The following is a 16,216-nucleotide window of genomic DNA, read 5'->3' as shown; positions in this document are numbered from 1 at the left end:
TGCATAAGATTAGTTCGAAACGACATCTCTCTTACTAAGAAACCTTAAACTTGAATTGAAGACTAGAAGTAAATTGATCTTGCCCAGGGGTTCCGACCTCTGGGTCTCACATTACCTGTAGGAAGTCTGCTCCCCTGCAATGAATTGTGTACTAGGGTGCATGTGGCCCTGGCTGGGTAGCTCGGTTGGTCAGAGTGTGGTCCCGATACGCCAAGGTTCAGTCCTCGGTCAAGGCACACACCCAAGAATCAGCCTTTAGGTTCTAACGTCCTGTGTGGGAAATGCCCCCGGCCCTGCAGCCACGAGGAGGCAGGTGGACTGCTGGTTGGTCAGTGAGAGGGCTGGAGCGCTCAGCTCCCATCCTGGGTGTCTTGCTTAGGCTGGCTGCCTTTTCACAACGAGCCCTATCTTGTTGTAGCTTCAGGCAGAGAGAAAAGACAGCTACTTGTGGGCTCCCCGCACACAAGTCAGAACAAGACTCCAAGCCCCACACCCTGCCCTCTCCTTGTGGAGTCGGCTTCGGCTGGGGCTTCCCACCAGGGCTTCAAGACCTGTTATTTTCTTGTCTTTTTCCGCTTCCAGAATTCTCCTGCATTCCCCAACTGGGACTCAACCACATTGTTAACTGGTTTGCCCCTGCCTTTGGCCTCCAAGAGTCAGTAATTTGCAAGCTTGACTGAGTGTTAAAATTGCTTAGGGAGCTTTTTATTTTCATCATACTCCCTTCCTTGTATACTATTTTATATTGTTTATGTAGGGTTGGGTGGTTGGGATTTTACGTTAATACGTAAGTATATGTTCACTGTAAAAACCATGGTTTTCACTCAAATATATTAGCACTTACTATGTGACAGGTATTGCTCTTAGCATTTTATGTGTTAGCTTGTTTAATCACCATGACATCCCTTGAAGTAGATACCGCCATTACCCTCTTGTTACAGATGAGAAAACCAAGACCAGAGAAGTTAGGTAACTTGCCCAAGACCACACAGCTAGTGAATAGCAGATCTTGGATGCAAATCTAAGCAGCCTGAGCTTTAACCACTAAATGTCACTGCCTCTCAATAGAAGCAAATCAGAAATAAACATGTGAAAGTTCTTCTCTTCCTCAGTTCTACTCCCTAAGGATAAGCACAATTAACGGTTTAATGTGAATCCTCGTAGACCTTTTTCATTACAAAAAAATGTATGGATGCACACCAAAATTCTTAAAACAAGAATTGGACTGTATTATGCATAAAGATATTACTCTGCAACTTTCCTAACTTACTGAATCAGGCTTCTTTCCAGAGTGCTAAATACACATCTGTCTTGACCATTAACAGCTCCGTGGTCTTCTACGTGGTAGACATATGGTGATTTATATAGCTGACCCCTATTTTTATCTTTGACAGATGTGGAGTGGGGAGGAGTTACCATAAAAATTGTGAAGTGTTTAGACTTTCAGAACTCTTTAACTATCAGGAATCACCTTATTAGGAAAGACTGCTGTAGAAAGGAGTGAATGAATTGTTCATCTTAACCCCATCCAGATAAATTAAGCCTTTACGTTTGAATAATAACCTTCAAGACGAGCTTTGCTGTAAGCTTAATAAGGTTACTGTACCACTTTAAAATCATAGTTTTCACACTAACCATTGTTGTATGTCTTAATTATCTGACTTTCAAAAAGTATTTGAAATCACCAAAAGTAAAAAATTTAATTGTGTAACAAATTTATTAGCACTTGTATTATTTTCCTTTAAGTGTTGAGAGTTCGAGAATGTGACGTTCGGTCAAAGCAAAAATGCATTTTTTTTCACAAGTTTTCTTCAGATTCCAAAATCTAGTTGGCAAGCATTGTGCTGAATAAAAGTTGACTTCCATTTTTAAAGAGGATACTCTTTTCTGGTCTTACTTTTCCCTCCTCCCCCCCCCCCCCCCCCGGCAGAGGGGCTTATGGGTGTGTGTGTTTTTTAACACAAATATTACTGCAATACACAGTCTTATACAGGGTGGTTGCATTGATGTAAAATACGCATTCTTAAAAACTTCAAAAATCCATGATTCAAGACCTACATTCTCATATGAACATATGTGAAGTGTATGTGTGTGGGATGAGGAAGCTAGGGGGATGCTTACAATTCACTAGTCCCTCCAGTTTTGAAATTATGAGACTTTTTACACTTTTTCTTAATTTTGGAGATTTGTATTTCTTTAAGCTTTGCATACAAAGTGAGACTTAATAATTATGGCACTGTTTCAAATTTCTATCACTGAAATTTGCACAAAATATAACTATCCTAATGCCGAGAGGCCTGAGCTGGAGTTCAGGGCTACAGCGCCTGAGTTAATGTGTTTGTCCCCTTGCTAGCGGTGGAAACTTGGGTAAGTTGCCTGTTTTCTCATCTGTAAAATAGGGATAATAGTGGGGATCTTATAACACTGTAGTGAGGATCAAATGAGTTAGTGTTGCCTTGGCTGGTGTGGCATAATAGAACCTCAGCCCGCACATGGAAGGGTCGTGGGTTGGATTCCCCGTTAAGGGCACATACCTGGGTTGCAGGTTCGATCCCCAGCCTTGGTCAGGGTGCATGCAGGAGGCAACCAATTGATATGTCTTTCCTCACATCGATGTTTCTCTTCTCTTGCTCTTTCCTCCTTCCCTCTGTCCCCTCCCTCCCTCTGTCCATCCCTTCCACTCTCTCTAAAAATCAATGGAAAAACTCCTCAGGTGAGGAGGATTAACAACAACAAAAACGAGTTAGTGTATGAAAACGCATGTAGTAAAAATAACAAAAACCAAAACGCATGTAGTAAATAAATGTTAGGTGTTAGTGGTGTTTATAATAGTACTAGAGGCCCAATCGCGAGGAGGCGCCCTGCAGGGGGCTGGGACCCGCACCTGACTGGCATAGCACCGGCCCCCGCATTGTGTCAGCTGGGGTGGGGGTAGTCACTCCTGTGTGTTGTGTCTCTGCTCTGGCCCGCCCCCAGCCCCAGCCTCCCCGCTGCCGCTGGGGCGGGACGCAGTCCCCTCCCGCCCATCTGCGTGGGCAGCTCCTCCTGAGCAGTTGTGATGCCCGGCTAATTAGCATATTCCCTGTTTTGGTTTTTTTTATATATATATATATATGTATATTTTACTACAATTGGACAAATCTGTATGCATATTTCCTTAGAATGCTTTCTTGGAAGCAAAATTGCCAGATCAAAGGACTTTCATGGTTCATTCAACAATTATTGAATACCTACTGTGTGTCAGGTATTGTGCTAAGTGTTGGGATACAGTGATAAGCAAATTCTAACACAATCTTCGCCTTTGCGCATTATAGAAACTAGTAGGGGAGATAAGCATTTAGCTAATAACAAGTAAACTGATAAATTGTAAGGAATTCTATGGAAGAAAGTTATATAGAGCTAGAAGAGTTTTTAAAATGGGAAACTGATCTACTTTGGGAGGGTTGAGGGAGTTTTCCTGAGAAAGTAACTTTTGAATTTGAATCTGAAGGATGTTAGAAGTTAACTGGGTAAAATTGGAGTGGGAATACAGGGAGAAACTGTTCTAGACAGAGGAAATGGAATGTGCAAAGGGCCTGTGGTAAGGGGACTATGAAGAATATTAGAAGAGAACTAATATAGTTAGAGAGCAGAGATAAGGATTGAGCACATTAAAGATAATGGTTTTTATTCTAAGAACAATGGCACATCATTGGTAAGTTTCAAACGGAATTGATTTTATTTTCTCAAATGTATCATCTGTTACATTTTTAAAAGGACTCCCCTCCCCCCCCCTTTTTTTTTTTTTTTGCAGCAAAGCAAGCAAGCATTTATTGGCCACAGCAAAAACACACTCAGGACAGTGAAACAAGGAAGGACTTAGCATAGAAGAAGCAACAGGAGAGTCTAGGCTGGGCTGCGTTGGCTCACTGGGAAGTCAGAGAAAAGGGGGCCTTGGAGACAGGTTTGGGGACTAGCCTGAGCTGCCAGTGCCCATTGCGTCTCTGGTTGCAAGTCTCATGGGGTCCCTTAGCTTTAGGAGGTGTGTGCCTGTGAGGGAAGAGGAGGGGGAAGGGAATGGTGTGGGTGTGCTCCCCAGAGGGAGAGCGTGCCAAAAGATCCTTTTTTACTTTGTTTATTTTTAAAAAATATATATTTTTATTGATTTCAGAGAGAGGAAGGGAGAAGGAGAGATAGAAACATCAATGATGAGAGAGGATCATTGATCAGCTGCCTCTGGCATGCCCCCTACTGGGGACCCCAGGCATGTGCCCTGACTGGGACTCGAACCTTGACCTCCTGGTTCATGGGTCAATGCTCAACCACTGAGCCACAGTGGCTGGACTTAATGTACCTCTTTGACAGAGGGTCTAAAAGAAAAAAAGAAACTAGTAAGGTATGCATAGAAACTAGTAAGGTATGCATGAAAGAAGCATGGCATTTTGAATTTAATTTCCAGTGCTTGCCTCTATGGCAGTTGATCTGTTTTTTCTTAACTTTCTGCTTAAATCAGGATTCTGGGTGACCTTCACTTTCCCTTTTGGGTGTTGTTTGTTTTTTGCTTTTTAAATTACTATCCCTGGTTTTAAATACTATTTATTTATTTATTTATTTATTTATTTATTTATTTATTTATTTAAAGTGAGAGAAACATCAATGTGAGAGCCAGGCATTGATTGGTTGCCTCCTGCACACCCCCTACCAGAGATCAAACCCACAACCCAGGCATGTGCCCTGACCAGGCATTGAACCGGCAATCTTTTAGTCCACAGGATGACACCCAACCAACTGAGCCACACTGGACAGTGTTAATTGTGCCTTTAAAAGCACAACACATCCTGTTTGACCCTCATCAGAGCCTGTGTGTGTGTGTGTGTGTGTGTGTGTGTGTGTGTGTGTTCCCATTTTAGAGACTGGAAATGAATAAGGGCTTATATTTGTGGAGTGCTTACTGTTACACAGCTTAAATATGAAGTGACTTGCTCAAGGCTGCAGGGCCAGCCATGTGCTGCAGTTTTACCCAACAGACCCTTAATTGCTATCCCAGATGTCCCAGGTTGAGCACTAGGATCTCTATTCTGATTTGGTCCTTGAAGGTAGAAATCAGCGAGCCGAAGAGCACACCTCATGCGCAGCTTTGAGTCTGTGGGTGCGTCAAGCTCTCCGCGTGCTGTGGCGTGTAGCCCAGCTTGGGTTTCTCTAGGGACTTTCAGGGAGGACACAGCTTCCACCGGTAAGGAGGGAAGCTCTTTCCAAAGAGGCAAAACTGAATCCCCTGGAAAGAATTGCTTTCTCCTTAACTGGCTACCAAAAAGCTTTTCAAGTGGGGGGCTGGAGGGGGGCAGGAATCGCATCTCATTTTGATTGCAAATCCAATGTTTACTGGTGCTATGGAAAATAAGCAAAATGGAGGTCACCACCCATAGAGGACCTTTGCGTTTTTAAGCGAACACTTTCAATAGATCTTTCAGGTCCATTTGCCTAACCAAGACTTCACTGGGGGTGTCTATGGAGGGTGTCTGCTCGGAGGGAGTGGACCTGCATCCCATTGTGCACCCTCTCCAGCCCCCTTCCCTGGCAGTCCAGCTGCCCCTCCTACTTCGCTGGGTCCGAGAAGGGCTCCAAGCCGAGGGCCTCAACTGCCCTGCCTGCTCTGTCTGCAGGAAGATCCGGTGGCAGGGTGAGGAGAGCATAGATGGGGGCCACCTGCCAGTGTGGCCCCGCAGCTGGTCATTTCTGCAAAGCCACCACTGTGCTGGCGACCCCGGGGGAATCCCATCCACCGAGCGCTGCAGCTGCAGCACAGAGCTGGTCTCCTTTGGCGTCCGGAAGATGGTGATTTTGTGGTGACGAATTATCACTTACACGTCCATGGTGGTGGGTCGGCTTACTCTGCTCTTGGCTTTTGGGAGGAAGAACCTGGCTTCTAGGAGGGCACTGGCGGGCAGGTGGAGCTGCCTGAGCGATGTATCTCCCCGTGGCTCACGGCCAATCTAATGGCCTCGAGCCCCTGGGCTGTCGGCGTGCCTTGCAGTGTTGCACCACAGGCCTCTTCCCTCCGGCCCTGCCCTGCTCACCTATCGCCACCTTGTTTTGTTGTTAGTGTTTTGTTTTTTTTTGTCAGGAAGATGGGTGGTTCTGGGGAGAGCTCGTCTGCCTTCCCGGTGCCAACGCTCGGGGCCATATGTAATCTATCTAATCTATGCATCTGCCTTTCTCTTTTATAAGATAAACATAGTCATACTTCATAATAGCCAGGTGCCTGGTGTAAACTATAACATGGCTGTTTTGTGACCTGTCCCCAACCCTGCCTTCAGCAGAGTGGTAGGTCTTCTTTTATGACATTTAAGGCTATAGGTTAGACATTTGAACAACTTGTCGCACACATAATTAAGGATTCTGTTGAAAGTTAAGTTATTGAAGTTTAAAAAAAAAATTTTTTTTTAAATACACTGTTCAAGCAACAGTCATGAACATCCTTGCAGTTCCGGTTTTGTGACATCCGGGATGATTTCTGCCACAATTCCTGGGTCAGAGGGCTTGTTTGAGGCTTAATTTTCAGAAAGGTTGTGCCAGTGTGCACTCCCCCACCCCTAATATATAGCAGCGCTGTTTCCCAAGTATTCCACAACACTTGTTCTTTTCACCTGTGTTTCTTAATAAGTGAACCTTTTATAAATATAGTCTTACTTGGGAAATCGGCAGAATCTTTTTTCAAGGCAATTTCACATAATTTCCCCCTGCACCTTCTTATCCCAAACCCTAACAGAGGGTAGTGATCGCTGCAAGGACAAGTGCTGACTTCATGAGCTAGAGATGCCCCTAAACCAAGCGAGGTGGAGACTTCTTGGACAGTCTCTCCCTCATCCCTCACAAGCTGCCCTTTGCCACAACACTTTCAGACCCTTTTCCCTTCCAGTCAGAACGCCAAAGGTCAGTAGGGAAACTGGCCAAGGTTGATCACGCGAAGGACATTTGTCCCCAGAGAGATGGCTGGTTGTATTTAGTTTTTTGTAAATAACAGACAACTTTTAATTACCAAAAAGGTTTTGCACGTTGGTATCTATTTAGGAAATGGACTTAAATCCAAAAGCAAACGAAAATAGGTTCCTCAGCCCTAGCTGGTTTTGCTCAGTGGATGGAGCATCGGCCCGGGGACTAAAGGATCCCGGGTTCGATTCCGGTCCAGGGCACATGCCCGGATTGTGGGCTCGATTCCCAGGAGGGAGTGTGCAGGAGGCAAGTCAGTCAATGATTCTCATTATTTCTCTCTCTCTTGCTCCCTCTCCCTTCCTCTCTGATATAAAAGAAAATAGGTTTCTCAGGCGACCCAAACTGAAAATCACTGTTTCCATGTTTCATTAATCAAGATATAAAATACAATTAAAGAAAAATATTTTACATTAAAATCTTGGTTTTGTATGTTTTTTAGAAGAAAATTTTCTACCTGGGGGTGGCAGTTATCAGTAATTTCTGTTTGTTTTTATTTTTCAAACTATTAAATCATGCAATGCATACAAAAATGGAATTGCAAACACATTTATGTTCAGAAAAGTCACTTTTTAAGTGTATCAAACACTTTTTAAAAAAATATATATGTTATTTATTTATTTTTACAAAGAGGAAGGGAGAGGGATAGAGAGTTAGAAACATCGATGAGAGAGTAACATCGATCAGCTGCCTCCTGCACATTCCTACTGGGTATGTGCTCGCAACCAAGGTACATGCCCTTGATCAGAATTGAACCTGGGACCCTTCAGTCCACAGGTCGACGTTCTATCCACTGAGCCAAATGGTTAGGGCTGCTTTTGTTTTTAAAAAAATCTTTGGCTTTTTAGAGAGAGAGGAAAAGAGGAGAGAGAGAGAAACATCCATGTGAGAGCGCAACATTGATCTGCTGCCTCCTGAATACCTCCTAGCAAGGATCTATCCCACAACCCAGGCACGTACCCTTGACCTGGGGCAGGTTGGAGGGGGTCAGTGGGGTGGGGGGAGGGGATATATATAATACTTTAAACAATAAAGATTTTAAAAAGTAAATGAAAAAAAAAGACTTCTCACTTAGAGCAGTATAAGCAAATATTTTCAGTTTCATAATACATTATCATTTACTGGAGACTCTGCAATGGCTTATCTATAATAATAAAAGCGTGATATGCTAATTTGACCTTCTGAACAACGGTGTGAGGGAAGCCCGGGTGGGAAGCCCAGGTCCGGATGCCAGAGGGAAGCTGGTGCCGGCAGCCGGGGAAGGAAGGCCTACTCTTGCACGAATTTCGTGCATCGGGCCTCTAGTTGGCAATAAGTACCAATTATGAGTTATTCAGGAATTATAAAGTAGGCCAGATAACAAGCAGGGAGAGGAATACTACCTCCAGCTCCCAGGTTCAATTGCAAATGAAAGGTTTCTCTTCCAGACCCGAATGCACTCTGCTATTTCAGAAGGGACACTGTATCAGTCAGGGTTCCTGAGGAAAAGATGACACAGGGCTGGCCCTGGGCTGGACACAGTGCTCAGTGCTGTGTGAACATCATTCCGCTTAATCCTCCCAGTGAGCTTAGGAGATGGGTATTATCGCTTATATTTTGCCCAAGGCATTCATTCAGTCAGAATGGATATTGGGGCTCTATAGTACCTCCATGTCATGGCTGAGAGGACAAGCTCCTCACCTTCAGGGGTGTTCCCCTGAGAGTTTGGAGGTGCCCCAGGCAATTCCAGTCTGACCCAGGCCTGGAATGCCATCTCAGCCCAATATCCATCCGTTCTTACAAGTCTATTTAAAAATATTTCTTGCCCTGGCCAGGTGGCTCAGTCAGTCAGAGCATTGTGCTGATACACTAAGGTTACAGGTTCGATCCCCAGTCAGGGCACATATAAGAATCAACCAATGGTGCGTGAGTGGGTGGAACAACACATCGATCTTTCTCTGCTTCCCCCCCCTCTCTAAAAATAAATTTAAAATAATAAATAAATAAAACGCTTTCTTTTTGCAATAGCTCTAGTATCCCAAGGACTTGACTCTTCTTGCCCAAGTTTTATAGGGGTGCCATTTCAGGATCTGAGGTCAGGCTTGGCAGGGGCGATCTTTAGAGAGGAGCTTGGAGCACAGGCCAGGGACTCCTGGTTCCATTAGATGTCTTCCGATCCAGTGCAGATACATAGAACTCTGGTTTTTTATAAATTAATTTCTCTAGAAGCAGTCTCAGGTTATCAACTCCCTTCCTCAACAGTATTCTAGGAATTGTGTATTTCGGCTCAGTGCTGAGAGCTATCAATTTATATCTACCTTTTCATCAGGTTCATTGACTTGGTGATTCAGAATTCCTGTGGGAGAAACTGAATCTGAAGCAGTCTGCTGACTTTGTTTACCGCACCGGATGCGTGTGGAGAGTAGGCCTCTGTTTCCCAGTCTGAAGATCTGAACTGTTGCCCCATGTGCTCATCAGCACTCACCAGCTTGCCCCAAGCAGAGTTTGACACAAGCCCATTCATGCCTTCATGACTTGGCCGAGGTTTGTGGCCTTGTGGAGGTAGGCTGCAGTCAGGAACAGGAAATACATCTGCTTACTTCACTTCACCGGCTGTTGGAAGGTGGATGAGTGATTACGAGACCTGGTTTCAGATCAATTTCATTTTGAACCAGTGTTGCAAGCCACTGGTGCCAGGAAGCATCTGGGAGGAAGTTGTAATGATTTTGCCCCACAGCTTACTGTTTACCGGTCTCTTTGTGACTCATGGCTTACAGAGAAAACTCATATTCCTACAGTTGTCTCAGCAAGCTTCCGTGGGCAGGTCAGCTTGTCCCTGAGATCTCTACCCTCTACCTCCCCCAGTTAGCCCAGAGCACTCCTAAAAAACAGTCCTCTCCAGATGCAGACTGAGCCAGCTCCCTTTTATGCTCTTTGGTCCCGTGTATCTCCTCCTCCCTTCAGTGCTTCATCCCTCAGGTAAGGCATTTGGCTATAGCTAAGCCCCTACCCACTTGGAGAGATGGTCTTTCTGTGATGTAGAGGCAGGCCCAGACTTGGAGTCTGAAGCCTAGGTTAATTGTGAGTAGGCGAAAGGTACCTTTTAAAGGCTTACTCTGGGCTAGTCACAGTGCTCAGTGCTGTGTGAAACATCCCCTTTAATCCTGCTAAGTTTATGAGATAGCTATGATTTTTCCTATTTTCCAGAGGAGGACAGCTTCCATGTGCTCATACAATATGGATTTGAACCGAAGCCTTTCAGTCTCCAAATCCCACGTTCTTCATCGCTGCCCTGCCTCTAGGATTTGAAATCTGGTCCTGCTGCTGCTTGGTGGTGGGGCCTTGCATGCTTACCCGTCTGAAACTGCTTTTGCAGCACTTCAATCCCAGGCAGCCTCTGGTTTCCTGAGTTTTCAGGAAGAGGGGGAGGAGGTGTAATATCCACCTTGCAGGTTAGTTTTTGAGGATTTTGGATAGGAAAACCCTTAGCTGAGTGTCTCAGGCCTTTGAAGCGTGTTTCTGCCTGCCTGGCTCAGGCCCTTGGCTGTATTCTGCCTCCGGCTGAATGCGGGTTGCAGCTGGCGGGGCCAGGCCCTCTGATGCAACTGGAATAAGCGGCCTGAGTGGGAGGCATGTACAGTTGGCACAATCACTCTTGGCTTCCTGGTAGTAGGCGCTGTCCCCTCGGAGAATAGATGGACAGCGCAGATACTGTGCTATAAATATTTGGAACCATAAGAATGATGGAAATGTGCTGGCAAACAGCAGTGAAGCGTGTTCACGTTCCTGGGGGGCAGATCTTGAAGATAGCAGAAAGAGGGTTTCTGGTTCCTGGCAGCTTTGAGAGTGTGGAGGATTCAGGCTTCTGAGTAATAAGGGGAGTCGCTCCATTAAGCCTCCTGCTGGGAAACCTGTTGGGGAGGGTTGGAGGGCTCATTGAGTCTCTCATGAAGGGAAATCGCTGACAGGCTGATCTGGCCAGCCCTCTGCTAGCTGAAGACCTTCCCTTAGGAAGAGGACTGTTTTAAGCCCAGTTTTTCAAGTTACCCCCCCAGAGATATTTTTCAAATACAACTTAAAAATACACATGTAGGCATTTTGTAGAGACTGCGTTGTTCTATATATTTTTTCTTTTTTAATTAACGATATGTCTTAGAGATCTTCCCAGATCAAGACACAGCAGCGTCCTCGTCTTTTATAGTTTTTATGGCTACATCTTGTTCTCTTGTATAAATGGTATCATCACCCAGAGTTAACCTCTTGTTGATGGACATTTATGTTTTCTGGACTTTTGCTATTATAATGAGTCCTTGGTTGGTTGGTTTGCTAGAAAGCTGAGGAAAGGTTATGGTGTCCTTAGAAGAGGAGGACATTTGGACACTGGCAGTCACAGAGGGAAGACGAGGTAAAGACACAGGGAGGAGACAGCCATTTAGCAGCCAAGGAGAGAGAGGCCTCAAAAGAAACCAACCCTGCTGACACCTTCGTCTCAGACTTCCGGCCTCCAGAATTATGAGAAAATAAAATTTTGTTGTTTAAGCCCCTTAGTCCATGCTGGGTTAGGACCCACCCGATGACTTCATTTTATTTTAAATATATGTATATTTTATTGATTTTTTTACAGAGAGGAAGGGAGAGGGATAGAGAGTTAGAAACATTGATGAGAGAGAAACATCGATGAGCTGCCTCCTGCACACCTCCTACTGGGGATGTGCCCACAACCAAGGTACATGCCCTTGACCGGAATCGAACCTGGGACCCTTGAGTCCGAAGGCCAACGCTCTATCCACTGAGCCAAACCGATTAGGGCATCTATGACCTCATTTTAATTTATCACCTCTTTAAAGGCCCTGTCTCCAAAAAACAGTCACATCCTGAAATACTGGGGGTTAGGACCTCAACATACGAGTTTTTGGGGAGACATGATTCCTGTTAAGAGAGTCATGTTAAGAGAAAACTTGAACATATAAAAAAAGAAGAGCCCTAGCTGGTTTGGCTCAATGGATAAAGCGTCGGCTTTCAGACTGAAGGGTCCCAGGTTCGATTCCCGCCAAGGGCACGTGCCTGGGTTGCGGGCTCGATCCCCCAGTGGGGGGCGTGCAGGAGGCAGCTGGTCGATGATTCTCATCATTGATGCTTCTATCTCTCTCCCCCACTCCCTTCTTCTCTGAAATCAATAAAATATATTTTTAAAAAAAGAAGAAGAAAGTAATTTTTTAAAAAAAAAATCCTCAACTGAGGACATGCAGAGAGAGAAATATTAATCTGCATATGCCCTAACCAGGAACCAAACCTGCAACCCAGGTATGTGCCTGACCTGAAATCAAACCAGCAACTTTTTGATGCTCAACCAACTGAGTCACTCCACTGGCAAGAAAGTAAATTTCTGATAACCCTAATCATTGGGAAGGTAGACTTCCTTCCAGTCTTTTTTTTTTTTTTTCTGTGCCTAATTACAAATACTGTATGTGCAGTTCTACATTCTGCTTACTTTTCTTACTTCATAGTATAAGTCCTTCCCTAGATAACTTAAAGACTACTATAAATATCATTTTGCATAGTTGATTAATAATGAATGGAGTTAGTACCCCATAGGTTATTTAACTCTTTTATTTTGTTGTTAATCCTCACCTGAGGATATTTTTCCATTGATTTTTTAGGGAGAATGGAAGAGAGAGGGAAAGGCAGAGAGAAACACACATTAATTGGTTGCCTCCTGCACGGGGCCGGGCCAGGGAGGAGCCTGCAACCAAGGTATGTGCCCTTCACCAAAATCGAACCTGGGACGCTTTGGTCCGCAGGCTGACATTGTATCTCCTGAGCCAAACCAGCTAGGGCTAACTCTTTTTAAAATTTTATTTATTTATTTACTGAGAAAGAGACAGACAGACAGACAGACATTGATTTGTTGTTCTACTTACTTATGCATTCATTGGTTGCTTCTTGAGTAGGGATCAAACCTGCAACCTTGGATGATGTTCTTAACCAACTGAGCTACCTGGCCAGGGCTAGATCGTTTAACTCTTGCCCTATATGAAAGATGACGTAACCTTTGCCACATGTCATTCCTGGTCCTTTTAGCCCTAAAGCAGAGCAAAAAATAACTCCAGATGAGACTACAAAGCTGTGCTGGAGGGAAAGGGCAGGTTCTCCCTGGGGATCTTGTGCCCCCGGGGCCCTCTGGAGCTGAATCAGGCCTCATCTGTCTTCCTCTTCCTCCCACTGGCCAGGCATGTCACAGCCTGTGACTCCTCAGTGGGAATGTCGTCAAGGAGGCAGGGCTGGTTTCTAAGCAATCTTCTCTTTCACGTGGGCACATTCCAGCCTTCCCACAGCGGGTCCTGCCTCTGTGTGTGCGCTCTGGGGAGCCGGCTCTGGGCTCGGGAGCTGAAGGCAGCTCTGTGTGCTTTTAAGTCCCCCTTGACACTCTTCCATCACTAACCCCTCTCCCCAAATTATGGCCAGTATGTTAGTAACTTCCTTCACCTAGGTTAGTTTTGCCTGTTTTTGAACTTCAGGCTAATGGGATCATGCATATGTTCTCTGTTCAATCTGGTTTCTATTAGGGAACCATATGTTTGTAAGATTCATCCAGAATGTCCTTATAGTTGATTCATTTCAGTATGTGAATAGACCATGATGTTTCTAGCCATTCTACCTTGATGGACGTTTGGGCTGTTTCCAGTTTTTAGCTATTATAAACAGTGCTGCTGTGAACATTATAATACATGTCTTTTGGTCAATGTGTTGTTTTTTGTTTGTTTGTTTGTTTGTTTTTTTGGCTAGTCAAATGCAGTAGTGAGAAGGGAGGCATATAGAAGGAGGACTTCAATCTGTAACTGACTGTGTACAATCAATTGTGATAACTCACTACCTCCGGACCAGCTCAGTCAATGTGTTTTTGTTGAATCTATATCTCAAAGTGAATTGCTGGGTCTTGGGGAATGTGTATATTTAGCTTCAGTAAATACTGACCAACAGTTTCCCAAAATGACTGTCCCATTTTACACTCTCATGTCGGACTTCCACTTTCCCATTGAGCTAAAATTTGCACAAAAATTGACCACTTAAAAAACCATTTTAAAGAAAACAATTCAGTGATATTAAGTACATTCATAATGTTGTGCAACCATCACCGTTTTCCATCTCCAGAACTTTTTTCATCTTCCCAAACAGAAACTTTATATCCTAAGTACCTCATGTAAGCAGAATCGTACAGTATTTGTCCTTTTGCGACTGGCTTATTTTACTTAGCATGATGTTTTCAAGGTTCATTTATATGGTAGTGTGTATCAGAACTTTATTCCTTTTAAAGGCTGAATAATATTCCATTGTGTGTATAAACCACATTTTGTTCATCTCTGATGGACAGTTGGATTATTTCTATCTTTTTGCTACTATGAATAATTTTTCTATGAAAATTTATATATGAATATCTGTTTGAATTCCCACAATTCTTTTGGGTATGCACCTAGAAATGAAATTGCTGGATCATGTGGTAATTCTATGTTTACCTTTTTTAATATATATATTTTATTGATTTTTTACAGAGAGGAAGGGAGGGGGATAGAGAGTTAGAAACATCGATGAGAGAGAAACCCTACACACTCCCTACTGGGTATGTGCTCGCAGCCAAGGTACATGCCCTTGACTGGAATTGAACCTGGGACCCTTGACTCCGCAGGCCCACGCTCCATCCACTGAGCCAAACCGGTTAGGGCCTATGTTTACCTTTTGAGGAACCACTATTTCACATTCCCAATGCATGTGGGTTCCAATTTATATACATCTTGCCAACACTTACTATCTTCCATTTGAGGGGCGGGGGTGTTACACATTTGTGTTGATTTTTAGAGAGAGAGGGGGGGGGGGGAAAGACATAGATTTGTTGTTCCACTTATTTATGCATTTATTGGTTGATTCTTTGTATGTGCTCTAACCAGAGATCGAACCGAACCTACAACCTTAGGGAATTGGACGATGCTTGAACCAACTGACCTACCCTGCCTCCTGTATGTCCCCTACTGGGGATGAGGTCGCAAACTCAGGCATATGCAAAGGACAACAGCTCTGCCAACTAAGCCACACCGGCCAGGGCCCATGTGGGTTTTTTAGAAAATAGCCATCCTAGTGGGTGTGAAATGGTACCTCATTGTGATTTTGATTTGCTCTTTCCTAATGACTAATGATATTGAGTATCTTTTATATGCTTATTGGCCCTTCCTTGTATATTGTCTTTGGAGAAATGTCCTTTCAAGTTTTTTGCCTGCCCCCAGAACAACTTGGGTTGTTTTGTTGTTGAGTTTTTAAGGAGTTCTTTATATTTTCTGGATATTAATCCTTTGGAATTTGACTTTTTTATATTAAACTCCTTGAATACTTTGTCATGTTCACATTACTTTTGTACTTTACAAAAAAAACTCATCTGTTACCCTTTCTTATACTAAAGAAGGATTTAAAATAAAAACAATCACCATCATCATCAACTGAGCCTAAAGGACAATTCTTCAAAAAGGGACAGTTGGAAGGCCTCACCCTGACATTTCCATGGCACAGCACTGTCCCGAGGTCCTGGCTGTGCTGCAGCCCGGTGAAACGATGAGCGCTGGGGTCTGGGCCAGCACAAAGGGAACCACCGGGCCAGAGCCTGGTGCTAATGGGCCCAAGTGTGGCCTCCAGCAGGTTCCCTGATTTGACCACAGGAATAGCGTGTAAGAACATTGGTTGTGAGTAATATTTAGCGTATGCTTTAGGGTCAGGCTGACCTGGCTTCTGAACCTCAGTTTTCTTACCTTTGCAAAGAGGCTAACACCTACCTTGGTGGGGTAGATGTAAGGATAAAATGGGCCCAGTCTCTGGCTTGGTGAATGATAGTTATTAACTCACAATGCTTATTTAAAGGGTGGCCAAGCAGGAGGGATCCAGGAGTGTGACAAGCTGAGGTTGTCTAGAGCAGCAGTCGCCAACCGGTGGCCCGTGGACCACTGGTGGTCCGTGAGGTCCGAAAGGATGGCGACTGATGGTCTAGAGCCGTGGTCGGCAAACCGCGGCTCGCGAGCCACATGCGGCTCTTTGGTCCCTTGAGTGTTCTAACGCCACTTCTTCAAAATAGACTCGCCCAGGCTGAAAACCGACTTCTGCGCATGGGCCACGAAGTTTCAGTCACACTGTACGTGCGCGCCCTCACGTGGTATTTTGTGGAAGAGCCACACTCAAGGGGCCAGAGAGCCGCATGTGGCTCGCGAGCCGCAATTTGCCGACCACCGGT

At 44.5% G+C, this 16,216-nt stretch overlaps 1 protein-coding gene across 2 annotated transcripts in view; it reads left to right on the top strand.

Moving 5' to 3' along the window:
* Window positions 1-16,216, top strand: part of CDH3 (cadherin 3) — a 41,773-nt gene that overhangs the window by 8,122 nt on the left and 17,435 nt on the right. Inside the window, exon 1 of one of the 2 annotated variants that reach the window (XM_079800539.1) lies at window positions 9,103-9,927. The exons of the other annotated variant lie outside the window; for it this stretch is intronic. Coding sequence (XP_079656665.1) covers window positions 9,876-9,927 — 52 coding nt within the window. The 5' untranslated portion in view covers window positions 9,103-9,875. Of the gene's footprint in view, window positions 1-9,102; window positions 9,928-16,216 lie in introns of those variants that run through there. 2 annotated transcript variants of the gene reach the window in all.

Source organism: Cnephaeus nilssonii (assembly GCF_951640355.1).
Source record: "Cnephaeus nilssonii genome assembly, chromosome: 20".
NCBI lineage: Eukaryota > Metazoa > Chordata > Mammalia > Chiroptera > Vespertilionidae > Cnephaeus > Cnephaeus nilssonii.
The sequence above is the reverse complement of the archived record's forward strand: the minus strand, read 5'-3'. Positions and strand labels throughout refer to the sequence as shown.